The sequence below is a fragment of the Acomys russatus genome, chromosome 10 (genome assembly GCF_903995435.1).
Source record: "Acomys russatus chromosome 10, mAcoRus1.1, whole genome shotgun sequence".
In the NCBI taxonomy this organism is placed as follows: domain Eukaryota; kingdom Metazoa; phylum Chordata; class Mammalia; order Rodentia; family Muridae; genus Acomys; species Acomys russatus.
The window spans coordinates 10,217,030-10,244,687 of NC_067146.1; the positions used below are offsets into that span (position 1 = coordinate 10,217,030).

Genomic DNA, 27,658 nt, shown 5'->3' on the forward strand with positions numbered 1-27,658 from the left:
ACTGCGGCTGCTCTGAGTTAGCGCCAGTGGTGGGACAAGTGCTCCGCCCAGACTGTGTCCCCACAGGGGAGCTGCCGCTGAGCTGAGGTGGTGCCTAGGATGGAACCGAGCACGTCACCAAGCCTGCGCCACAGCAGGAGAACTGCGGCTGCTCTGAGTTAGCGCCAGTGTTGGAACAAGTGCTCCGCCCGGACTGTGTCCCCGCAGGGGAGCTGCCGCTGAGCTGAGGTGGTGCCTAGGATGGAACCGAGCACGTCACCAAGCCTGCGCCACAGCAGGAGAACTGCGGCTGCTCTGAGTTAGCGCCAGTGGTGGAACAAGTGCTCCGCCCGGACTGTGTCCCCGCAGGGGAGCTGCCGCTGAGCTGAGGTGGTGCCTAGGATGGAACCGAGCACGTCACCAAGCCTGCGCCACAGCAGGAGAACTGCGGCTGCTCTGAGTTAGCGCCTGTGGTGAAACCAAGTGCTCCGCCCAGACTGTGTCACCGCAGGGGAGCTGCCGCTGAGCTGAGGTAGTGCCTAGTGTGGAGCAGCGTGCTCAACTACGCCTGCGCCACAGCAGGGGAGCTATGGCCACGCTGAGTTAGTGCCTCAGGCAGAATTGTTTGCTGGGCCGGGCCAATACCCGGGACTCTGGGGCCGAACTGTCCGCCGAGTCCAATCTGGGTCCAAAGGCTCCACGCGACCCAAATCCTGCCCCGAGTCCCCTCTCCCGCAGCAATTCCCACCAGCCACCACACCAATCGCCTCCACCGGAAGGCTATGAGCTGCAAACCTCAGCCGCCGCTGCTGGTGCCGCTGGTGCTGCCGCCTCTGCCGCTGCCGCTCCGATCAGAGAAAAACCACGCTCCTCCCGTGTGCAGGGGCACACAGGTCCTCCGCACCCTGGTCCCTCCGAACCGTGGAGCACTCCCGCTGCCGTGATGTTCGGACCTCGGTGTTCCTGGCTCAGAAATCTGTGCAATTCCCTGAATTGTTCACTGGAGCCTCCAAACGCGGTCCACACTGCTCGCCGCCATCTTGGATCCTCTCCAAAACTCTAGAGCTGGGTTCTTATTCCAGAGTCTTTCTCTGGTACTTTGCACGTGGCTGGATTCTCTTAAGATCTACCCATCCGCAGACATATGCGTAAGAGAGCATGGCGGGCACAGAAGGACGTGAAAGGATCCACTGAGTGATGCTGACGCTGTGAGAAACCTCTGAACATGTTCCCACTGTCACACTCACTGTGGACGTGGCACTGATGCCCAGGATAGAAAGAGGCTAACAGATCAAAACTTTCCTCTCCTCCATGTAACTCCTTCCCTGCTACCTCTCACAAGGCTTTTGCGTCCTTCTGTAACTCTCTACCCAACACCTGTGCCTTAGCCAGTTATTGCCACAGCAGTGTATATTATTTCTAGGCTAACACAGAACTCAGCAGCACATGGTACACGTTTATTCTCATACTCGCATCCTTATAGAGCAGTGCCAGCCATTATCAGCTGTCTCACTGCACAGCTCTGCTTCAAGCCAGCCTGACACCCGGCTGTGGGCAGGGCTCAGATCGTACTCCACACAGGCTCTTTGAGGCCCAAGAGGAAGAGGAAGCAGAGACCTAGGAAACTCTTCTTGTAGAAATGCCATAAGCAGAGGAGTGCAAAGTCAAGCCCGTGAGCAAATCCCAAGCCTGTACTAGCGTTGTGCTCACTACCTTCCATTGGCCAAGTCAAGACTTACAGCCGCCATGCCCAGTGTCAAGGGTGGAAAGCGTACATTTTGCCTCCTTGTTCTGCATGAGGTAGCAGCAAGGGTGATCCTAAAAGGCCAACTTAGATGAGCTGAGGCACAGCGTACAGTCCACAACTGCCTGGGACCAGTCTCTTGACATCTGTCCCTCTTATCAAGCAAGCCAAGTTGGAAAGCTCCCCACCTCTAAGAAGAGGAGTGTAAAGAGTTCACACACCTGGAGAGATTTGACCATAGGTGATAATCTTGGCCATGAGGGGCTTCCAGGGACTCTGAATTCCTTGCATGGCCCCAAGTCAGAAGAAACAAACCTGGGACTGCAACCACAGGCCACCAAAGGAAAGAAATGCCTGAGGAGAGACTGTGGAAGCTCCCCAAGCCCATGCCACTGAGATGTATATGCATTACTGAGTTAATTCTTCAGCCCCACTTCCCTTGCTTGGGAACAGGAGACAGGTGGGACAGCATGAAGGATGGCACCAAGTGCCACATCTGTGCAGTGTGACAGCTCCCCAGGAGCTTCTCTCAGTTTCTTAATGGGTCTTCTTGCCTCTTTTTTTTCCTTTCTTTTTTTGACAATTTTGAAGGAAATTGGGTACTTAGGAAGCCTTTTGGACATTTAAATTAACTCCAGCCACCAGGCTCAGTGTAGCCACTGTGGCATTAGCATCCAATTATAAGAGTAGAGATGGAGTAATAACTCACATTTCGACCAGCATGTCAAATGCTTAAACAAATGAGAGATGCACGGAGACTGTGCACAGTACAGAAGGAGTGCTTCTGTGGGGAATCTGCAAAGGAGCAGACACCCTTTGGAACGAGAACTGCAACAGGCAGAGTCAGGCCCGATCGCCAGAGAGAAGCATCTTGCAAAAGGGAAAGCTGACAGGGGCCGTCTGCCATGGAGCCAGACCCCATGAGACCAAACCGATTCCTCTAGCAACTAGGAGATGCTCAGCTTCTGGTACCCTCTAGGGATGGAGTAAACGTAGCCAACTCAGAAACTGACAAAGACCAAGGCCAGGTATTGAAAGCCCGGATGGGTCCTTTGCTCCATTCTGTTGCTCATCACATTCTAGCCTAGGCTCCTGTTTTATAATTTGATGGGCTTTGGTCGTAAGACCAGTGAGGTAGGAAGATGACAGTGTAGATGATGATGATGAACATCATCATCTTCATCATTTCATCATCATAGGGGTGATGGTGGTGGTGATGATTCTATTGATAGAAGTAGGGAAGGGGCAGGGTTCAGACAGCAAAGTTCTTGGCTTGCAAAGCTGCGAACTTGAGTTAGATGCCTAAGTCTGATGCCTAACTGAGCCAGACATCCAGGCATGGTGCATGCCTGTGGCGGTGGAGAGCTATCTAGCTCAGCCTACTTGGTGACATCCAGGTCAGTGAGAGACTCAGTCTCAAAAAAAATAATGTTGAAGAACCTGAGAAATGACAGTCAAGTTTGTCCTCTGGCACGCGCGTGTGCACACACACACACACACACACACACACACACACACCTGCAAAAGCACACATGCAAATATTACACATATACGTATATACACACACAAATAAAAGTAAGTGATGATACTCTTTAATATGCTCTAAGACCAAGTCAATGTATAGTATATTCTTTAAGGCAGCTAACCTTAGTTTGGAGAAGATAAAGAAAACCAGTGTGAGTTCCAAGGAAGCAACCGAAAGAGGAAAAGTATCAGGAAGGGAGGGTAGGAAAGGGCCCGCAGGTTGTAAAGCGGAAGAAGGGCAATTACGTGAACGCAGAGGTTGGTCTGAAGAGATGTCTCAGAGGTTAAGAACGTCTTTTCCTGCAGAGAATGCAAGTTCAGTTCCCCAAAACCCACATTAGGCAGTTCATAACTGCTGAAGCACATGATACAATACACTCACACAGACACATGAACATAAATTTAAAAAGAAAAGAAATAAAAATCGTTAGAGTTGGGGAATAGCCACCATCACTCAAACCATCTCGATTCTGAGCCTCTTGGAGACTGTGGAGGAAAGGAAAGTTCTGTATAGACAGGCTGTGGCATTATCTCTTCAGATCAGGGGACAAATGATAGCGCTCAGTAGGAGACAGCTATCTCCAAGCCTTTGTACAAGGGAGATTAAGGCAAGGAACTGAGAAGTGTGTGCAGTTTACTTAAGTTTCTTGTGAGCATGGATGCGTTGTCCTGCTTGCCCCTGACCCTGGGTGCTGAGCAGCTGTTCTCATGTCAACTTTGCCCTGCTAAAGGGGAGCCTTTTGCCCATGCCCACTCAAAAGACCATTTCTGCAACATTTTAATAATGACTGTAAAATAAATATACCATGAGATTTGCTATTTTGACTATTTCTGGGTACTCATGAGCATTAGGGCATACATAAATGGTGTGGCCATTTCTAGAACATTTTATCTTTCTAAACAGAAGCTCTGTAGCCATTCAGTAGCAATTCATTTCTTCCTCCTTGCTTCCAGTTCCCAGAAGCCACCATTCTAAGTTTTCCTATGAATCTCTAATGTGTTGCCACCATCATTGGCCTGTTATGTCTTACCTATTTTGTTTAACATATTGTTCTTAAAGTTTACCTAGAATTTCTTCCCCTCCCATTCCCCTTTTCCTTCCCTTCCTTCTTCCTTCTTTTTTTTTTTTTTTTTTTTTTTTTTTTGTAGTCCAGGCTGGTCTTGAACTTTCACATCTACTGCGTCTGCTTCTAGAGTGCTGGATCACAGGCATGTGCCACCACTCTGCCTTCCTTTCCTTTGAAAGCTGAATATCATTTCATTGCGTGTCCGTACCACGTTTTGTTCACCCATCCCTCTGTGCACGGACCCTGAGTAGCTTCCATTCTTAACTATTGTGAATAATTCTGCTATGAACATGAACTTGGATATGTGACTTGGAGGCCCAGCTTTCTCGACAGGGCAAATCTGTTTTTCGTTTTGTTTTGTTTTTGTTTCTTTGTTTTGTTTTGTATTTTCTTCAGTTTTTGTTTGTTTGTTTGGTTGGGTTTTTTTTTTTTTTGTTTGTTTTTGTTTTGTTTTTGTTTTAAGGGCTTGCTCACTGCCTAGTAAATTTCTATAGAAAGGCAGGGCAATGTGCCAAGACTACACTGCACAGATCCCACTTCACTCTTGTTTTAGGAGCTATATTCTCCCTCTGCTCTTGTGTGGGGTGGTCCTGAGAAGGGGGCGGGGCTCCCTCTCGGGAAGCACTAAAGGCTACCTTGTAGCCACATCAATCAACAACCTCTCCTTGGAGTCCAGTGGTCAGGGGAGGGACTTCAATCTCCCGTGGTCTCTAACACCATCTATCATTATGATAGCTTAGGTCACATTGTCATCTGATTTGTTCTCCCAACAGAAGTCGGCCCCATAACACACACTTTTCTTTTTTCACTTCTTCCTTTGGTCTGAATTCCCTCACTCGGTTAATTACCATGCCTGGCACTGTAGCTTGAGACTTTAATCAGCGTGGGGTGCTTTTAATTAATCGTGTGGCTCTGCATCTGGAGTGGTTTGTGTTCCAGGGTCAGGAGAGGAAAGGAGGTGGGGGGGGTGGAGAGGGAGCTTTGTCTGCTGTCCAGTGTAGGTAGAAAATCGAGCTACTGGGGGGAAGAGAGAGAGGAATCACCAGGGCAAGGTGGCTGAGAAGCCATCTGGCCACCTTTGCAACATACTAGCAAGGTGTGAAAAGGAACCCAGGACTTTAGGGTATATATTTTGTAATTGAGATAACTGTCTGTACTAATTCCAGTTTCCAAAAGTGATTCTAAAATGTCCAGGGAGCTTCTGACACATTCTAGACATGTCTGCGGGAAGCAATGCTGAGCTAGAGAAAGCGGAGAGGCAGTAACAGTACTAGCCTATGCTGGAGAGCAGGTGACCTGAGAGTGGGACTTCTGAGAGTCCTTGGCACCTACCCTTCCCTAGGGAGGTCCTGCAAAGGGAAGAGAGATGACCAATTCCTCGAATGATAACGGTTTTCTTTGGCCTATTGGGATTCCCTTACAGCCCCTTAATTTTAACTTCCATGCTTTAAAAGGTTGGGAACATTTAGCTCAATCTCAGAAGCAAGTAGTAAACATGACATGATGCCTGGTGGGAGTGGGCTAGAAGGAAGGTAAAGATAGCTGATGTTGGCCCTTCAAGGAGAAAGCTTTCCATTCCCACATGATTGTCCTCGGGGTGTGTTTTCTTAAAAGTCCCCAATATCATGTTTTTACATGTCCATGAAAGCTAAATGAGAGAGAAAGACTTGGGTGAAGTTTAGGTTTAGTCTGGATACTGGAGCTGGAATGTCAGATCCAAAAGGAATTCTAGAATGAACTCATATGGTTGCTTATTATATAAACAATTTAAAAGAGACCAAGAGAGAATTGCACGAGTTTATCTGTAGAGCTGGGAGTGAAGCCATAGCTAAGACCTAACTCTCCAACTGTTGGAGATGTGTGCCTTGTCCCGGAAGAGACGCTTAGTTGAAATCAAAGAACAGCATGGAGCTGACCTGGAAGACAGGAAAGGCTCTGAGTTAGTTCAGCTCAGGTAACGCCAGAGCCTCATCTGAAGAGTGGACCGATGAATGGCTCGGAGTGATGTCACACCCAAAGAGGAAATGACACAATGAAGGAACTAAGGAGGAAAAGTCTTCCAAGTCTGTTAAATTCCTGGTGCAGCTCCCCAGACCCAGAAAGGCTCAGAGCATGTCTCTGTGACTTGGGAGAGGGCTCAGGGACTGGAATGCCCTCGGGAAAGCCTGCAGAAATCACAGCTTCATGGCCATGTGCTTCAGGAACAGGAACGTTGTGAGTGGGGTTTGGCTCCATGTTTAAGAACAGGAAAACCAAGTCCCAGAGACAATGGGGGTTCATTGCTCGTAATGGCCAACAATGCTTTGAACCTCCCTCTGTAGGCTCCAGCATCCTTTCCAACCTAACAGAAAATGACAGCTGTTTAAAATCAAGAGAGGAAGGATTTTATAATTCTGGGCTATTGACATTATTAAACTCTAGTTGCAAGTTATATTTAGAACACAAAGATTCCTGAGGTATCTGACTCACCCAGTGGCTGACTCTTTACTCGAAGTGGCGTACACCCCAGAACTCCAGAGAATACAAACACCCTGGAGTCCCAGGGCACACATACCTCAGAACCCTAGGGCAAACCCTGGAGCCCTGGGGCATAACCATCCCCCAGAATCCATGCTAACATTTCCAAATCCCAGGACACACCCCAGCATCTCAGGGTATACTCCAGAACTTCAGGGACACCGTAGAGCCCAGGGTGAACCCGGAAACTCCCAGAGTTCACCCTAGGATTCCAGGGTAATTCCATGCATGACAGATTATTGAACATGTCCATAAGAGAAATGGAAGAGTGTTAATTAAGTTTAGACCAAGAAAATGCTTTCGCTTGAACGAGCCATGATATTTTTTTTTCCTTTAAGCCCATGCAAAATATGGAGTGCCAGACAGGCAGCTGGAACCCATGAAAACATGATTATGTACTTATGGTTCCCAACTTTCACCATCTATGGCCTTTTTTAAAATTATTTTTCCCCTCAGGGAGTCACATTTTGAAAGATTGTGTCTACTAAACAAACTGCATTTATTAAGTAATAATATATTTCTATTCTAATATGGGACACACGTGAGTATGCATAAACACATAAGAAAGGCAACAATCCAATTTCCAAGAGGCTTTTGGAAATATTGAAAATAGCTTGTGCATCTCATTCCTAATACTGAATTCCTAGGAGTCAGGGTCCTCTGTGTTGGACACTGTTATGCCGGTGTTTAAGTGACTAGAAGGTCTTTTCTTAAGGAGGGAAAGAAAAGTGACACCAGGAATAAGCTGAATTCCTAGCTGCCTGCACAGTCAGCAGGGTAATTCATAAAAAACAAAACAAAACAAACAAACAAACCCTAATCATCAAATTTAATTATAAAGACATTGAGGTCATGAGGGAAATCACCTGGGCAACAGTAGAAATTAAGATAAAATTCCAGGAGCCCGAGAGGAGACCCAGGGGGGGCTGGTGCTTGCCCCCAAGCCTGGTATCCCAAGTTCTATCCCTAGAATCCACATGGTGAAAGGAAAAACGAATCTCTGGAAGGTGTTCTCTGACTTCCACATGTGTACATGACAAATGTGCATATGCATACGCACTCTCACACATGCACACACACACAAACATACACATAAATGTGAAAATATACAAAATCCCAGATACAAAACTGAGGCGTTAAGAACAAGCCACATAGGCCAAGGGCAAAGCTGTAGGAATGAGAGGAGGCAGCTACAAAAAGATAGATAGAGGAAACGAGGAAATTAAGAGAAAGGAGACCAGGCTGGGATTTGGAATTAATTATTAATTAATTCCAAAAGAGTGTGGAAACTAATTGAGCAGGCTCTGGTGCCAGTTCTCCTGTGCGTGAGTTACAAGTAGCCCCTGCCAAGTGGACATAATTGTACAGCACAGATGCTTTATGGAGCAGCAGGAGAAACACAGCCTCTGCGCTCACTCGCAAGCAGAGACGGTTCAGTGGGTCAGCATGTACAATTTACTGTACCACTTCTGATGGTGACCATGGCTAGTTGTCCTGGCTCTAGCTAAGGACTAGGCAAGAAACCCTCCACTGAATAAAAAGTAGATATATAAAATATCTCAAAATGAATATATATACATATATATAATGTATATATATTAGAAGAAACTGGCACAATAGGAAATAAAGACCAAGTCTATAAAAGGAAAGTAAAAATCCCATTTGATTGAGAGTATCATCTTTAAATACTTACTGTGTATCTGGTACTTGGGCATCATGTAAGGCGACATCAAGGCTGCCTTGGAGAACAAAGAAATTCAAACGATATTTAAGAGCATGCAGGAAATGGAGGCATTTGGGCTAAGTGAAAATGTCATGTGGAACATTTTATGTTAACAAGCTGCTGCTGGAAGCGAGTGTAAAGTCTCTGGGCTGGATAGGAAGCCTCGAATCATGAAAAGGGTGTGGGTAGGGGGGAAACAGCAAGGCTGGTCTTTGAAAGAACTGCAGTGAAATCAATTTTTCGAGCAAGTTGGTCAACAGTATGAAATGAGAGATGGCAGAAGACAGCCACAGGGTAGATCAGGCACCTTGTAAACAGTGAGGAGGAGGAAGAGAGAAGGGTGCTGGGTGTGTGTGTGCGTGTGTGTGTGTGGGGGGGGGGGGGGATAAGTACTCTCTGGAAAAATAAAAGTGCTGAGACCTAAGGGAAGAGAATGAGGGAAAGTAAAACAAGATGGAGGAAAAAAATGAACATAAGCCTTATTATTTTGATAGGAAACAAATATGTAATGGATTGGGTATTTGCAGAAATATTTGGGGGTGTGGGTAATAGGAAAATTTAAATGTATAGTGTGTGAGCCTCTTTTAGGATATTTTATATGAAATCAATGTGGTCTGATTTCCAAATACATCTTAGAACCTAGTAAGTGGTTGTGCGCTCAGGATTGCAATGTAGCTGCCTACTCCAATATGGCCCCTCAAAGTCTCTCTGGTTCTGGGGCCCTATCACTCCCCATGCTCCTCAGGTGTCTTGGGTGATATGATTTTATTCAGGCTGACAATTGTAGCTGCGGCCCATCAGGTAGGTGCTCTGAAGATTCCTGACTGACCGCTTGGTCTCCACTGTGCTGTTCTAGCTTACCAGAGTTCCTGTGGAGTCCTGTGAGCAGTATCGGAGTTGTGGCGAGTGTCTCGGCTCTGGGGACCCCCACTGTGGCTGGTGTGTGCTCCACAACACGTGAGTACCGTTGGCCGACCCCTCCTGGCTTTTTTTCCCCTTCCAGGAGCTCTCACCCTCCTCCGTCCTTTCACTCCCTGTGCACACTTCCTGTCCCCACCCTTCCTCCCTTTTACCCTTTGCAAGCTTTCCCACTCTTCTTTCTTGGGTTCACTTTAATATGTCCAGATCCACTAAGACATAAATGACAGTAGCACCACGGAAGAATGGCAGGTCAGGATATGGCGGTCACCCTGACAATGACACCCTGAAGAGCCACAGGAAGACAGACTCCTGGACTTGTCCAGCCTTTATTTGCTGATTTTTCAGTAGAGCAAACCCACCCCCATGGCATGGGACTTTTCCTTCTTAGGCTTCCACTGGGGGCGGGGTCCATTTATTCTCTAGAAGAGGTGAGTGAGAGGAAAGTCATATTAAAGTGGAAACAAATAACTTGATGAATGAACTGAGAGATGCAGACAAATAGCCAGGGAATAGAGAGATCTGAAGATCATTTTTAAATTGTAATTAATTTGTATCTTACCTGTACCGGTGTTTGGCCTCGTGTACGTCTGTGCACCAAGTGCATGCTTGGTGCTCACAGAAGCCAGAGAAGGGTTCAGAGTTCCAGAACTAGAGTTCCAGATGGCTGTGAGCTGCCTTGTGAGTGCTGGGAACTAAACTTGGCTCCTCTGGAAGAGCAGTTATCCACAGAGCCGTCTCTCCAGTCCCTTCCTGGAATAGCCACCTGAGTTAGACACCAGTCCAAAGAAATGTGGCCCTACCCTAACTGTGGCTGAGTCCTGTGGCCACCTGAAGCCTGACATTCTCTGAGCCAGCCATGCATATTATAAAATAAGATTTTAGTCTTCTCATTAGCAGCCTCAATTTCTTGGGACCGATGACATTTATTGTAATTTTCAGTCATTTTAAACTATAAGAAATTGGAGGTGGGATCTTGTCTCTCTCCTCTTCCAAAGACAGGAAACACTCTCTTGGATTCTGACAGTTAAAAACACCCTCCTATTTTCTCATACAATCTCTCCATGAGAACAGCCAACTTCCTATTTCTGGGTGTCAGGCATAATGAGGCCTTGAGTCCCTTAAGGGAAGGCCAGAAATCTGTTAGGTGTTTTATAGCAGAGAGAAATCGAGAACCATTGAGCCATGCTGAAATACACACAACTCAGAGCAGATTAGAAGCTGTGCTCAAGTGCACATCAGGGTCATCCGGTAATAGTGCGATGGAACCCAGGAGTGGCCCCCACAAAGGAGGGTGGAAAACTGCATGTAGAATTCATACCAGCTAGTGTCAAGCCAGAAGAGTTCCCTGGTGCTACTTTGTAAGGCAGGAGGAGATAAATTTCTTTGTCCTGCATAGTAAGATCTCTTAGAAAACAAACAAATGCCTTCTCAACCTAATGCCTTCCTTGGGGACTTTGAAGCCAGCTAGCTTACTGTGTGGTAGAGCACGCCTTGGTAGTTACGGCATGGTACAAGTGTCATTCCAGGGTAATCAGTAAGGCTGGCCCCATCCTGAAATGCTTCAGGACCAAAACACAAGTTTCTGTATCCCTGTTAGTTTGTGTCACGATGTTATTTCAGCCCTGTGGGGCACTGCTCTCAGTGAGAATTCAGGACACTGAGGCTTTAGGAAGGCTGTAGGGGGGCCAGGGTACCTTACCACCCATCTCCACATCTCGGCTAAGCAGATCTGAGAAGAAAAAAATGTCATACACTACCTTTTGTATGGCCTCAGTTTCCCCTTATATGTCATAATAGTTGACTCCTGTGGCAGAAAACAAGAGTGAACTAAAGCCAAAGGATAGTCAGGCTCATTTGTAAAGCAGCCCACCACATAGGTAAGCCAGCAGCAGCTCCAGCTTCACACCATAAAGGAAACAGTCATGGACATGACTGTGCTGCCTGACACAGAATTCAAATCCAAATCTCCCTGGCATCCCACCCACCCTACTTTGTGGCCTGGAAAGAGGATGCATGGTTTGCCTACTTCATTGGGTTATAGGAGAATTCATGAGGCCAACCACTTGGGTCTGATGCTTTGTGGTTAGTAGAACACCAGCACATCAGGTAGAGTAGTCAACAATCTCATAGGTGGCAGCAATGGCTGAGAACTCACGAGTGTCCTTCTTCTCAGGCCTTGGTCGACTCCAGTGACTTTCTAGGTGGTCCTTGAATGGTGTGCCTGAGTCCCCGAGGGTGTCACAGTTTTAAGCTGCCTTTGCCTAACTGGCGGAGGTCCCTGCTGCCTCCTCTTATTCTCCTTAGCCTGGCAACACATCTCACGCCAGTTTGCATGGTAGATATCAGCAATTCCTAAGCAGAGGTTCTCAGAGAATGGGATGTACAGTGTTGTCTTGTGTGCCATCCAGCACCAAACTGCTGCTTCTGGGGCCTCTCTTTGCCCAAGGAGCCACAGTGAGAGCTACTGTGTGGATATGACAGGGGAGCTTGTAATGATTGCTAAAGCTAGTACAGTCTAATTCTCCCATCTTGGACACCTGTAAGGCTGTGAGTACAGCTGATTCGTGTTACGTGTAGTCATGATATTTTACAAAAACCTGTGAACACACACACACACACACACACACACACACACACACACAGATCTAAGACTAGTCCTGCACTTTCTGGGCTCAGAGATGCAAAGTGGCCACATTATATTGTCTCTGCCCTGAAACTTCTTGGAGACCAGGCCTTTGATGCAATGCTAGGGTACTAGTGTCAGCACATTTGCCAGGCTTCCATGCTGGGCAAGACTCTATGCTAAGTGACAGGGGCCCTTACAGAGTACCCCAGCCAGCTTGATCTTCAGGAACTCCATGGCACAAATGCAGAGGACTTTCCAAGTGTGAGGCTGCGACTGTTTTGTTAGTTGTTTTTCTATAACCTTTTCTGTGGTTTTGTCGGGATTAAGTGTGTGTGTGTATGAGTGTGTGTGTGTGTGTGTGTGTGTGTGTGTGTGTGTGTGTGCTAGACAGAGACTGACAAAAAGAGCAAGAGGATGAGAGAGAGGCATAGAGGAAACACCAAAGAACAAGAATCCTGAGGACAGGGCCTCAGCAAACAGGTGGCCAGTGTCACTGAAAGAGCTTGTGTACCAGGGAGGTCACAGGAGGGCTGTGGAATGCATATTCAGAAGAGACGACACAATCATTTAAATGTTCCTGCTGTCCATCTCTCTGCACGAGTAAATGTAACAAAGTGCATACCTGCCAGCCCAGGGGTAAAGAGAAGTGCCCCTGTTGCCTCTGCAGCCCCTGACCCTGCCTACAGGCCTGTCTTCCTAATGGCAAGGACAGCAAACACAAAGCTGCCTATTTATTCAGCCTGCATTTCCCAGGGCTTGCCTCTGTATGTGAGCCCACCTGTTCTGATTTGGGCAAAAGGGAATAAAACTCTCCAAGCCTGGTCTGCCTTTGTCCCATCACAGCTGTCTCCTGTCCAGGGATTGGAACACACCCTGCAGGCTTGACAGCTCCCTAGCCCCCTCTCATCTTCCCCTACCTTGGCACCATTCCCAGGCAAAGAAACCTATCTTAGTCTGGCCAGGTAATGAGAGCCCACCGCCTACGGCAGACCCAGCTCATTGATTGACCCAGGAGCTCATTGACTCGCGAGCACCACTACCGGGAAGATGATGTGAGGATTCACATATCATCTTCACCGCCATGTCCTGAAGATTGCCTCTGTTAGGAGAAGCCCCAATTCACCCCAAGTGGATAGCGCAGGGGCTCAGTTCTTCCTTCCTGTAGTGTCTTGGCTGCACAAGGAGGATGGAGTAGAAATGAAGATAGATGGAAGGAAAGGAAAATCTAGGAAGCTATCTCTGGACCAACAGTTGAGATTCCATTTCCTAAGGTCTGAATGTTGGTAAGAGGAGCCAGCTTATAGCCATGCTGTCAAAGCTGGAGGATGGGGTGTATAGGAAGCCATTTCTCAGACACAGCTCTTTATGACTGTGATCTTGTCACTAGGGGCTGGGGTTGGACCCCAGGGCCTCCTTTCTAGAGCCCCTTCTCCCCTTTCCTTACCCAGGACTGGAATGCTTGGGCCATCCGTTATCGGGAAACTCTCTTTCCTTCCTTAGGACAGCTTTACCATGCATTTAGACTGCCTGCCCACAGGCTACCTGGGGAAGTACAGAGTACTTTGTTCCTAAGCAACAACCTCGGTCACCCTCTTAAGAGACAGTTGGACTCTAAGATGTGAGTCACCCCTTGCTCATGTCAGCATAGCCCAGAGCCTTGTCTTGTTTCTTAACTTCCTTTTTCCCCCAAGTATAAATTTTATTCACTCACTCATTCGTTCACTTTATACCCCAGTCGTAGCTCCCACCCTCCTCTCCTCCTGGTACCACCATCTCTCTCTCTTCCCCATATCCCACCTCCCCTACTCCTCAGAAAACAGAAGCTTATCCCACCCCCAACTACCCATCCCAGCACATCTAGTCTGCATCAGGACTGAGCTCATCCTCTACCAAGGTGGCCTGGCAAGGCAGCCCTGCCAGTGGGAAATGATGCAAAAGCATGCAAGAAAGTCCTTCTCAGAGACAGTTCCTGCTCCCCTTACTAGGGGACCCACATGAAGACCAAGCTGCCCATCGGGTACATATGTGTAGGGGACATAGGTCCTGTCCATACATGATACTTGGGCTGCAGAGATAGCTCAGCCATTAAAGGTTAGGCTCACAACCAAAAATATAAGAATGTCTTAATTTCTTAAACTACTTCTTTAAAATTAACCTATGTCTATGTCTCTTCTAGGACTGTAGGCCCTCAGAATCATAAGGACTTGTAGGGTCTGCCAACATATTTGTTCTGACTGACTCTTTACCAAAGGTTACTAGGCTCTAGTACAGAGAAAAGCCTCAAATTCTATTCCAGTACATTCCACCCCCTTCCCCACGGCTCACTAACTACAGACTGACTTAAGGATATTTGCTTTCCTCTCCTAACTCTTGGCTCCTTCCTAGCCCCCAGAATGTGATGTGATGTGTGTGTGTGTGTGTGTGTGTGTGTGTGTGTGTGTGTAGCCATTCACAAGTTTAACAGACCTTCCAAAATAAAAGGATAGCAAACAAAAAAAAAAAAAATGCCACTTTCTCATATAATTCAGAGAGAGACTGGAGAGATGGCTTAGTCTATAAGATTCTTGTCACAAAAGTTTGAGGACCTGATCTTAGATTCCTGGCACTCACATAAAAAGCCAGGCATGATTGTATGTTTCTGTAATCCTAGGATTGGGAGGTAAAGACAGGGGCATCATTGGGGCTCACTGGCTAGCCAACCTGGCTAGATCAATAGGCTTCCCACTCAGTGAAGAGTCCTTGCCTCTGCTATTCTGTTAGCCACCTGCTATCCACATTGCCCTCATGTTTATATCTACATACATGCATATGTACGTCTACTTACATACATGCATATGTACGTCTACTTACATACATGCATATGTACGTCTACTTACATACATGCATATGTACGTCTACTTACATACATGCATATGTATGTCTACTTACATACATGCATATGTACGTCTACTTACATACATGTATATGTACATCTACTTACATACATGTATATGTACGTCTACTTACATACATGTATATGTATGTCTACTTACATACATGCATGCACCAACATGCACACACAAGCACACAGCTCATGTGCATACAGCTTTACGGCTAGCTCATCATTCTAACATCTGGGTTCTCTGGGGACCAGTCCAAAGAGCAAGGCTGCTTCTAAGGATTAAATGTACATACACACATATCCATGCAGAGAGAGTGAGAGAGAGATGGAGACAGACACAGACAGAGAGATGACAAGCCACACTGGTGCCTGTACAGAGAGGAGCAACCAAGATTGCAGAGAGCAAAGTGCTTCCCTGTACCAAGCCTATTGGACCTTATGGCACGAATGGCCATGAAAACACCAGGATGTTGGATAAAGTGCATAATGAAGCTGATCTGAGTCTATCGTGGTCACTGTCCCAAAATGACTCAAGTAAAAGGTGTGTCTCTGTTTTAGAAATAGAATGGATCAGCTAGGATGCATCTTTGCTTTCTCAGGCTTTTCTTCCCTCCCTCCTCTGCTCATTTGTCAACTCCAGCCTACCACCCACCTGATCTTTCATGTTCGCTTGGTCCTGTTACTCTGTGCCTATGACATCACAGTATGTCATGGTGGAAACATGTGGTAGAGAAGCCTCTTCACCTTACGGCAACTAAAAAGCAAAAAGAGAAATAAGAAGGGACTTGGACCCATACACTCCTCAAGGCTGTTCCCCCAGTGAGCTAGCTTCATTCGGCTAGGCCTATTGCCCAGATGTCCTGCCACTTCCTGATAGTACCATAGGCCAGGAAACAAGGCTTTAACACATGGAATAGGAGACACTGAAGACCCAAACTATAGCTGGAGCCATCTGGAAGAGCACCTGACTTATTCCTTCTCCTCCTTTTCCTTCTCCTCCTTCTCTTCTTCTTCCTCCTCTTCCTCTTCCTCCTCCTCCTTCTCCCTCTCCCCCTCTTCTCCTTCTTCTTCTCCTTCTGCTTTGCCTTCTCCTTCTCTTTCTTCCTCTTCCTCTTTTTCTACTTCTTCTCCTCCTTCTTCTGTTTCATTATGATCCAAGCCTACAGCTATTGATTCAATTCAAGCAAAGGCCAGAGTGCTGAGGATCGGAGGTCATCTGAGGGTGAAGATGAAAACAAGTTGTGATCTCTGGGCCCAGTGGGCCCACACTGAAGTGTCTAGGAAGACAGTCTAGCTGTGGTCTCTCTGGCTGGGAGGCTTACCTGATCTAGCCTGTCAGAGAGCCTGGTTCCCATGCTGCAATCTGTTTGCTTGGCCAGCAGCACTAGGAGTTAATATTTCTCTGTGTATGTTTAGGAATTAATTTCTACTAAATGTAATCACCCCCTCTCCTCTTCCCTCTCCCTCACCCCCACACTTTCTCCATTCCTTTCCCTTCTAATTTTCCACTTGGCTGGGAATTCTCCAGCAGTGAAAGTTCAGGCTTAGGGGAGGGCGGAGGTAACTGCTTCATTAGAGAGGATAATCTCATTGGAGCCACTGGTTTGAATAATAACCCCTTGCAGGGGCCTGGGGCCTTTCTCCCTAGGGCTGTTAGAACCTCTGATCTAGGGTAGTAAGGGCCTGGTGCACAGGAAGTGAAATGAGACTGGGAAGAAAGACAGCTCAGTAAGGAAGACCTTCACTCAGGGGCTGGGGGGTGGGGTGGGTGATCTCCCTGAGGCCTGCTGGTCATCCGCACATCTGCATTTGGGACAGAGGTGGCTAAGGGGAGGACAGAGACAAATGCCTGAGAACTCAATTGTATAGCAAGTAGTTTGTGAGTCTACATAGGCGCCAATTCCCTACATGGGAAATGGATGAAACAGGACCCCGATGCCTCCACTGCAGAGTTGAGAGCCCTGCTTTCCCAGGTACTGGTGGCCTTGTTAGGAAGGAATTCAGGAGCTCTTCTAGCACAAGAAATGAACTCCTTTCACATTCCCTAACTCTGGCCTGAGCCACTAGAAAACCACAGTCCTCAAAAAGCAAACGGCTATTACTCTGATGGACCCTAGAAGACATCAGAAGCCATGGTCCCTTCCCCTGCCATTATCCCATCACATTTAAGGTCAATTGTCTATGTTTTTAGACATTTGCAGTCTCTGCCCTCTTGAACCATGTAGGATGGTAGAAATGCCAAAGCAGCCATGGTTCTGACCTTAAACTTAACTTTCCACTGAGGTAGAACTGAGCTCTCAATACGTTTTGACAGCTATTAAGAAAGCAAAGCTATAACCCATAGCACACTTTCTCTCTCCTGTCCTTCCTGGCATCTGAGCCTCCCTCCAGCTCCATAGTGAGGAAGCCTGCCACCGCCTCCGCTTCTCCCTTTGATGTGCCTGAGGAGCCTTTCTGCCTCAGGTACAGTTTGAAGCCATGGAATGGGGAAGTTAGGAAAGCGATGGGGTCACAATATCAGCTAATTCTTGCTCACAACTCTCTTTAATGCACAGTTATAATTGCTTTAGTGCACGCTGTCTCATGACATAGTCAGGAACCCCTAGTTGTTTGATACCATTTTATAGAAGAAAAGACTGAGGCATCAAGAAGTTAAGCATTTGGCATTGATGCTTAATGCTGTAACCTTCACCTGGTTTCCTGTACTTGGCACACACTAGAACTGTGGCAAGATGCAGCCCAAGGTATCTTGGTAGCAACAAGCAATGCAGGTCACACTAGTCCGCACACAGCTACCTGTGATCTTCTCCCAGCCTGGGAGAGAGGTAGAGTCCACCTGTTTTATATAGTGACTTTTGGTGATATTTGATCAGGAAACAACTTTACCCTCACCTCCACTCCCACACTCTTCATAATTTAATCAAAGACACTTTTTCTTTCAGACCTATTGACTATTTGAACTTCAAAGTTGGGGAGTCAGTGAATAATTGAAGCTGTACCAGTTCTCTGGGTCTGCTGTTAATGGCTGTAATAACGCTATTAATAGCGATGTCAGTTCAGACACTCTGGAAAAGTCCGTAACATTAGCCTAATGGCTGAAGGTAATGGAATCCTTGCCAAGGAATCAGCCTGGTAAATTAAACTTTCAAGACTTAGAGGCAGGCATTCTTGTTGCCAGTGGTTTGCTCAAGCATCCCAAGAAATCTATGAGGACCCCCAGACTCATTCTTGGCCTTTCCGTCCTGGTCTGGAGGGAGCCTCTTGAATTCATCTCAGAGAGTTCAAGCTTGTCCAACAAGTATCCACGATAGCAGGTGCTTTCTGGTGAGCCTAGGAGGAATGGTGGAGAGGAAATGTTTAAAGAGCCTTAAGAATGTTAGCGAAGCATTAAGGCATCAAGGAGCATGGGTTTAGTCTGCAAGGGGGTCTGCTCCCTCACTTCTTAGCCCAGAAGCTTCTAGGAGCTTAGCACAGTTGCACAGAGCAGAAACTTTCAGTTTGCCTGGGCTTGACATGGACCCAGATTGGCTGTGACCAGGGTGAAGAAGCAACCCGCCCTTCCTCTTCTATGGTTCTCTAGCCTCTAATATGGGTTGGTCACAGGAAGCTTAAGTGGCATAGCATGCCCAGCCTTATCACAGTGTAAGCACAGAAACTAGTGGTCATAGTTGCATTATATAGAGTTGGATTGACTTTTGGGTCACCCATCACTTTAAGGCCCCCCTCTGTCTTGTCTCCCTTTCTTCCCCCTTCTTCCTTCCAGGGCAGCTTAGGCTGTCACCATTAATGCTTTTCCCTTAGTTAGCTAAACTCTCGTCTCCAGCTCTGAACTTAGTGGTCCACCCTTCCAACCATGGCCAACGTGCCTTTATTTGATCCGACTCCCATGACATCTTGGCTTGTCCCTCTGCAGGGGTGATCTCCAGGCAGTCCCATGCCATCTTGGCTTGTCCCTCTGGAGCACCTCGCCCACCTTCACTACAAAATAAAATGATATTGCAGAACATCCCAGGCCTGACCATTGGACACAGCTCTGTATTTGTGAGCTTTGTCTGACTTGGGTTAAACACTGTTTCCTGATCTCAGACACCTTCATGGAGCAAACATGAAGATGCATATATTTGGGCACAGATTATGTGCATCTTTCTCAAGCCCTCATCAGTGCAGACTGTTAAGAGCCAAGGCCATAGTGGACGTGGTGCACCTGTGACAGTACACTTTATACAGTACAGGGCATTGAACAGTGATGAACAGTGATAGAAACCTTATATAGCATCTCCCCAGTACCACAGAGCTGGAGTTCTGATGTTGCTGGCCTTGATTCATATTCTCTCTCTCTCTCTCTCTCTCTCTCTCTCTCTCTCTCTCTCTCTCTCTCTCTCTCTCTCCTTCTCTCTCTCCTTCTCTCTCTCTCTCTCTCTCTCTCTCTCTCTCTCTCTCTCTCTCTCTCTCTCTCTCTCCTACCCTAATTTAACTCCATTGCTAGAATGAATGCAGGGGATTCCAAAAAAAAAAAATAATAATACAGTGTTTCTTTTCTTGAAAAACTCCCACTTGGTAGGAGAGCCCTACTTTTAGTTCAATAATCATAAAACATAAGAAATTCAGCCAAGCAGTGGTGGCAAGCCTGGTCTACAGAGTGAGTTCTAGGACAGCCAGGGCGGTAGAAAAGTCCCTGTTTTGAAAAACCAAAACCAAACCCAACAACAAAAACCATTAAGAAGTTCTAGATTGTGAGAAAATCCAGGGTGCTGTGGGAGAAAGCAGGAAATTCCTATCTGCCTGGGGTCAGGGCAGAGAGATTGCAGACTTAAAAAAAAAAAAAAGCTAAATTAGCCTGCAGATCTAGATGGAATGTACTGGTAAAAAGGCATGGAGTCCCCTACAGAACATGATGTACAAGACAATACAGCATGTATTACGCTCTATACCCATATGTGGGAAGAAGTTAGGTTTACTAAGAAGGGGTGAGGGGTCAGAGGCTGTGGACGACTGAGATGTAGACTAGACAAGACTGTATGACTTCATGTGACTTTGAGAAGAATGAGGGGCATTTAGGATGATTCTCGAGTGGTTTGGGTAAGAGGTTTTAGAGACAGCTACCTTTTTCCAAAGCCCAGCATGATAGAAGTGGGCCAAGCTTGAAGAAGGAAACAAAGCAAGCTCTTTAGGTTTAGATAGGCCCTAAGAGCTTCTGAGATGTTTGACCCTTTCTGGACCAATTGATCATCATTGTGTGTCCTTGCCAGGTGCACGCGGAAGGAACAGTGTGAACGCTCCAGGGAACCCCGAAGGTTTGCCTCGGAGATGAAACAGTGTGTCCGGCTGACTGTCCATCCCAACAACATCTCTGTCTCTCAGTACAATGTGCTGGTAAGGGTGGGAAGGCTAGGATCCAGGGAAGAGCTCTTCCCAGCAAAATGCACCAAGGCCTCTCAGGAGTGCCTCTAGGTCAGGGGTGGGATGTCCACTGGGGGCCTAGAAAAGGGAGCATGGGTAAGAATACTGATGTAAAGGTTCCACTCGTAATGACAAGGAGATGTCCCTAGCAAAGGTGATAAAGAAATACAAACGAAGGCTACATCGGGAGTCCGTCTCACCACACTCAGGACAGCAGTCATTAAGAAAGCAAATAATAACAAACAGTGGGAGAAATCTAAACTAGCCTAGGCACTATGGAAATCAGCACATGTTCCCCCAAGACTAAAAGTGACCCCTCATATGACCCAGATATAATACCCACTCCTGCCTATGGGGTACTTGAATAGTGATGTTTTTTGCAGGACTGTTCATAGAATGGCTAAGTCATGGAACCAACCTAAGTGTTTGTCAACCAAGGGGTACAAAAGGAACCAAGGTCTATACACACAAAGAAATTCTTCTCAGTCACAAATAAGAACACATATCTACCATTTGAAGAAAAACTGGTGCAACAAGATCATACTATTAAGTGAATTTAATTCTGTTTCAGAAAGGCAAATGCTGTGTGTTCTCATTTGTGGGTCCTAGATTCATAGAGACAGAAAATCATGTATTTATATATGACATAAAAGTGGAAGCTATAAGAAGGTAGAAAACTGGACTAAGAGGAGAGTGAGGGATGGATAGGGGAGGAGTAGTGGAGCTTGGGGTAACATGCTCAAAATACATGATGTACATCCAGGAACATGGCGTGTGGGCAACTACACCAAAAGGGGCAGCACTTTATCATAGCCCAAAACTCAGGCAATAGGCACACACTTGAGATTAATTGGCGTGTAAGTAAACACAGAGTGACAGAATAAGACTATGTAGATGTGAGTATTGGCGCTAATCTCTTTCTCTATAAGGAAGCAATATAGATACATTGGGAAAATGTGATACAGACCCTGAGTTCTCACACTTGCCATGTGGAGTTTAATGTTCTTATTTTACCAAATGGAAGAAGTGGCCCATCAGCCAACCGGGTCCTGCTCAGAGTACTTGTAGCCACAAATCCCCTAAGTATCCCCAGTTGCTGGGATAAAAATCCATTTAGATCTAGTGGGTTTCCTTAGTCTTTGCCTCTACCTCGTGCTGCTTCCTCTAACCACTCCTCTAACAAGCTGGTCTGTGTTAATCACTCTTCTCCTTTGTCTGTCTCTTTCTCTTCCTCCTGCCATTCTTCCTTCCCTTTTCCCCTCCTCTCCTCTTCCCCCTGCCTGCATGGGCTGCTCACAGCTGGTCCTAGAGACATACAATGTCCCGGAGCTGTCAGCAGGTGTCAACTGTACCTTTGAGGATCTGTCAGAGATGGATGGGCTGGTAATAGGCAATCAGATCCAGTGCTACTCCCCTGCAGCCAAGGAGGTGCCCCGGATCATCACAGAAAATGGTGAGCAAGTGGTCCTGGGGGGCAAAGTTGGGTGGCAGACTCTTCATTGTGCCTGGGTAGCAGAACTCATGACAGATGTGAGGTATTGAGGGGGCCTAAGGGCAGGGATAAGTCAAGGAGAGTGGGCTGATGGTTAAAAGAGATAGAGGCAAGATTTTTCTCTTTCTCCCTTGGAAATCAACCGGAACAGCCCCTCTGTCTCCGATGTAGCTTAGCAACCAAGCTTCTACCTTATCCTAGATGAAGAGAGGCTACAGAACCTACAGAGGCCAGAACAGTAGTGGTGAATGGAGGTGGTGATCTGCTCATTTTTTTTAGCTTGGAGGAAGGACATGCTGGGGTGGGCCCAATGGCTCCATAACCCACTCACATGACTGGGACTCTGTAGAGCACTTATCCTCACCCGTCCACACACTGCTGCCTGTTACTTATAGCCAGGTACACCGAGACCAGTGTCAGTGGACACAGGCTCCACACTGGTAAGGGACAGGCTGGCCTAGGTAGATTGATTCCATGTTGTCCCTCCCATTTGGGTTTGTCACATTTATTCAGAGCTGATTGATTAATGAGGCTCCTGGGGAAGGCAGAGAACAAGGCTGAAAGCAGGGTCTAGGGTCAGGGCTGTGAATTAATCATGGGCTCCAGTGCCTCCTTGGCGCCAGCTGAGGAGTCTAGTATCTCTCACTCCTATGGAGCCAAGTCTCACAGAGGAGGTAGTCCGGAGACCTGGCCGCCCTGCACAGAGATGAGATGGGCTTGTATATGCACACATTTACACACTTATGCAATGCCACTTGTACTATTAGCAACAGCTTCCCTGAGGTACTGCATTTTGATTCTCCTTGGCTACTCACTACTGTTTATGGTTCCATGAAGCTCTCAGACACAGCACATGATGTCACTTGAGTGTGTGTGTGCGTGTGTTTGTGTGTGTGTCTATGCACACACACACATGTGCATGCATGTGCACACACGTGCACCATAAGTGACTAGAGAGTCTACTGACATAACAGAGAAGGGAGACCAAACACAATTTGTTTTGCTTGTGTGTATGCGTGTGTGAGGGAGTCCTCCTGGAGCTGAACTTTGCTAGCTCAGAGGCCTATGAGACCTGACAGCATCAAAGAGGAGCAGGTTCTCTTTCCCAGAGCACATCACTGGTAATGGGACTTTGGCTTGGGTTTTGAATTTCCCCTGGCCCCCATTGGTGGGCTCTGCCTTATAGGGGACCATCATGTTGTCCAGCTGCAACTCAAGTCAAAGGAGACCGGGATGACCTTTGCCAGCACCAGCTTTGTCTTCTACAACTGCAGTGTCCACAATTCGTAAGTGTCCCTGCTTCTCTTGGCTTTCTGCTCCTAGCGTCAAGGCTTATGCAAAGATCAGGAGTCCCTACCATAATTTCAAGGAACCATTGTATGGAGGCTTCCAGCAAGGCCTCCTTAATGCTGGAAGACAGGTCTCTCTCCTGTACCAGTAGGGTGAATGGAAAGAGACTGGAAAGCTACAAACATGACAGCCTATGGTATAAGCCCTGCAAATCCTTAGCCTATGTATTTTCAGTGGTATAAATCTTCTAGCCTGATTCCCTTCCCACCCTCTGCTAGACTTGACATAGCTCATCTGAAGGACGGCAATTCACACCCACACAGAACAGGGGCCAGAGAAGAGAGGGAAGCCTATACATTTATCCAGGAGAGGCCAGGTGGTCTAGCAAGTCAACTAAGTGCCCCCACCCTATAGGCAGGTTCAGAACTCAGGCTGATAGGTGCAGAAGAAAAGTCCAAAGACAGAGCAGCAGAGGCCCTGCTATGAAGACATGGAAGCCTGGCTCAGCTTTGTATGACTTTGGCATCTCCTCCCTCTAAATAGTCATCATGAACAGCAGACCAGCTAGAGGTTTTAGCCATTCTGTGCTCTAGCGTGGTACTGGCACCACAATATTTAGTGACTCATGTGTATTAGGTACTTTTCTAATCACTGTGACAACTGCTTGGTGGAAGCCACCTAAGGGAGGAAAAGTTTTCTATGAGCCTTATGTGGGGGCATCATGGTGGCTGGAAGGATTTGTCTGCATCGGCAAAGAGCTTGTAGAATGGCTTCTCATATCTTGGGAAGCAGCGCAGCCAGCAGGCATCACCTCAAGGCCTGCCTCCAGTGACTCCCTGATGCTACCTAGTCCACAGTCCCCAAGATTCTACACATTTCCCAAAACAGCACCACCAATCAGGAACCAAGAGTTCAAGAAAAGAAGCCTGTGGGGACATTTCACATTCAAACTACAGCATGACATCGCAGGAGCACTGTCCTATCAGAGCAGTCCTCATTTGGGGCACTGCCATTGCTACCATGGTATAGCAGACATGACTTTCCCACAGGATGGCTATAAGGAGTCAAAAAGCCATCATGGTGCACCATTTAGAAGCCACACGTCTTTTAGGTGGTACTTATGCTTTTTGTTATAATTATATTGCTATTTCCTCTGTGAAATGGTGAGATTTAACCAGATTTGTAGATGTGCGATTTTTTTTTTTTAACTTTCTCACCATAGAAACTGAAATTAGGTATTAGAAGCCCAATATGCAAAACAGATGGAAGAAGTAGCTATTATTTGGGAGAGTTAGGTGGTCAGGAACTCCTCTATTTGGAGCCCCATGGTATTCCAAAGGAGCTCCAAAGAACCTTTAAGGCCCCACAGAAGAGAGTTCAGAAAACACATGGCTTGACCTTCAACATTTCTGTTTACCTTAACATGCTGTTCTGTACTCCCTTTTTCACAGGGTAGGTATCTAACATGACATTTGGGGGTTCTCTAATATTATAAAAAGAATTTAGGGCTCATCTAGGCTATCTATATAAGACTAGAAGTTAGCTCAGTTGGGACCTCAGTTCTCCTGCCTAGCATCTCCACTGCCTACCCTGAGCCCAGCTACATCAACATCAGCAATCTCCTTTCAGTTCTTGCTATGGAGTTGATCATGATGTCACCTCTTAGTGGCATATTCCCTCCCTCCCTTCTTGCCCCCTAGGAAAGCAGAGTAGTGATTAGATCAGGTGTGGCATTTCCTTCCCACCCACAGTGTTAGTCATCAGATGGAGGATTCACAAGTTAATAAGCCCACAGCACTCAGACCCCGCTGTCCATTGGAGCCAATGCCCACCCAATTGCCTCGTGATGGTTTGCAAGCTAGTGGCCTCATGGGAGCACCTGATGCTTAATAGTGAGATAAAACACCAAAAGCCTAGGAGAATTCAAGCATAGAGGTTGACAAAACATGGGCCCAGAGAGGTCAAGCCTCCACTGTCCAAAGTTTGGTCAAGTGAGGAGTATAGAAAGGTTCCACAGACGGTGGTACAGCCTTTGGGGGAAGGCGGGCCGAGGGTCAGCAGCTCTGCCTGTGTGTCAAAGCATTTGAGCTTGTAACAGTAGGGAGCCATGTTGGGTTTTTAAACAACAAAAAGTTCTTACAAAGTTGCCTGTCTCATGGAGGTAAAGAGTTAGATTGGCAACTGTGCTGGGACACATAGTATAGAGACTGCAGCCTCAGTAGCTCCCGCTGTCACCAGAGCATCGGCAAAGGACCATGTTAAACAATAGGGACAGAGGGAGGCTCACCAGGTCATGGAGAAATGGGCTTCCAGCTCTGAGTGAAGAGGTCATTCCTTGAGGCCTTGAGAAGAGAAATGTGGATTTGTATGAGGTGTTTATTCGCTCCGTCATTCAAGGGTTATCTCCCTTAATAGCAAAATGTGCTGCTGGATTCTAAAGACATAGGTGCTTGGGCTGAGGTTCTAAGAGGTGTACCTTTTCTCTGTTCCCAGATGTCTGTCTTGTGTGGAGAGCCCATACCGCTGCCACTGGTGTAAGTACCGGCATGTTTGCACCCACGATCCCAACACATGCTCCTTCCAGGAAGGCCGAGTGAAGCTGCCTGAGGTAGGTCCCAGCAGGGGGATGATGAGAGCCACTGCTTGTAAGCATGGGACACACATGCTGTCCTTCTCTTAAGACTAAAACCCAAGAGAAGAACCCAGGGATCTCTTCCTTCCCACCAAACCTTGGCTCTTCATGTGCACTATATGACAGTAATGAAAGAGCTTAGTCCTGCACTGGTGCCATGGTTCTGGCTCAGCTGAAGAGGTCCAGGTATAATCTATGACCATGAGTCTCCTGTGTGTGAGCTCTTACCTTTTCTCTAATAAAAATGAAACGAATGTCAAGAGAATAGGAGGGGCATGAGTCAGACAGCCAGCTGGCATGAAAAGCTGGCAAAGGGCTGACATTCTTATCTGTGTGGCTAGGTCTTGATCTTGGGGACAGGAGCAGTATAGAATAACTCTTTTGGGGGAGTGGGGGGAAGAGTCAAAGCTTCAGGAAACACTCATGTGAAATCTGCCAGGAAAGTGACAGAAGTCAGACAAAATGGCTTTCAGGGTCTCCCCTGCTCTCAACATAATGAACCTGACCAAGGTGTGGGGAATAGAAAGGCCCAAGACTGACAGGAGAACAAAAGCAATGGACCTCGTGAATTGCAAGTGCTTCTCACCACTCCCTTGGAGAAGACCTACAATTTCTTCCCTCTCTTCCTTGCTTTGTTTCTGTTCCTTTGGTGACAAGGTTGCATTAGATGCTTAAAAAGAAAGATTAGAAGAACCAAGGAAAGCAAAGTAAGCATTGCCAAGATTCCCAGAACAACGGTGGATGTCTTTGGGAGGCGGTGTTGTCCAGTACAAAGTACCCAATTGATGCCTGCCTTTGTCAGCATCTCTTTGGATCCATGGCTTCTCAGAGGATTTGATGCTAGGGCTCCTGAAAAAGATGTTGGGCCCGAGGACTGTGGCTAATTACAAGGATATGAGGCAGACCCAGCTATTCCATTGCTGGTCAACTCTTTCCATTTTCCATAAGCAGTGCATGGTATCTGGGCAGGCCACTGGAGTATGAGACTCCAGCACTACTTGGCATCTTCCATGTCCCCTTGTCTCAGTATCACATGGAATGAAGTTTGGCCCCTCTTTTTCTTGGATTTTTGCTTATTTTAAGAGAAAGAAGTTGCAAGACTTTGCTTCTGGCCCGACTGCATCCCTGGACCATTTAGAAGTAAGCATAGAGGGAGAGACTGAGTTGATTACCTCATCTGGTTGCTGTGGCAACATCTTGCTAGTGGATGTATCAAATGGGAACTAAGCAAATAAATGTTTGTGAACTACTAAATAAGTCTAGCTGTTTGGGTTTAGTGAGAGGAGATTATTGTTTTTAGAACTCAAAATGGAATCCCTACTTGCTAGTGTAAATGTAGCATTTTTAAAAATTCCATTAACATTTTGGTTTTGTTTGTAGAAATAATATATAGCAGAAATGAAGGATACAAAGAGAAAGTATGCAATAGGAAGAGGGTTTTGTTGAAGTGCATGATGCTGTCTTTCTATTCACAGGCTAGTCATCTAAATGTCTGCTATTGTGTTGATCAGCTCTCCGATACTATTGCAGATGACTGTGATAAATCAACTTAAAAAGAAGAAAGGTTGGGGACAGAAAGATTTTCAAAGCCAAAGGATAGGGGAGGTTCCTGTGAGACTGCCTCCTAGCAATGCCAGAAGCTTCACGTATACAGTCTCACCAGCATCGCTGCCTAAACATGAGCTGAATAATAAATAGACATGCCAAGGTGGATGGGAGTAAAGCCTGCAAGTGAGACCTCGCCCACACACAAAGAACTACCGGCAACTAAGGGATGTTGAGAATGTGCGGAGTAGTCTTCTCTAGCAAAGAACACATCAGCCGGTTATCCAATACCAAAAAATGGTTATCCAATACCAGAA

The 27,658-nt window shown here is 46.7% G+C and overlaps 1 protein-coding gene across 1 annotated transcript in view; it reads left to right on the plus strand.

Moving 5' to 3' along the window:
- The window catches only part of Plxna4 (plexin A4), a 454,818-nt gene that overhangs the window by 344,059 nt on the left and 83,101 nt on the right, over window positions 1-27,658 (plus strand). The window contains exons 5-9 of the mRNA XM_051151763.1: window positions 9,411-9,511; window positions 20,232-20,355; window positions 21,682-21,835; window positions 23,061-23,160; window positions 25,658-25,772. Of these exons, the coding sequence (XP_051007720.1) occupies window positions 9,411-9,511; window positions 20,232-20,355; window positions 21,682-21,835; window positions 23,061-23,160; window positions 25,658-25,772 (594 nt within the window). The remainder of the gene's footprint in view (window positions 1-9,410; window positions 9,512-20,231; window positions 20,356-21,681; window positions 21,836-23,060; window positions 23,161-25,657; window positions 25,773-27,658) is intronic.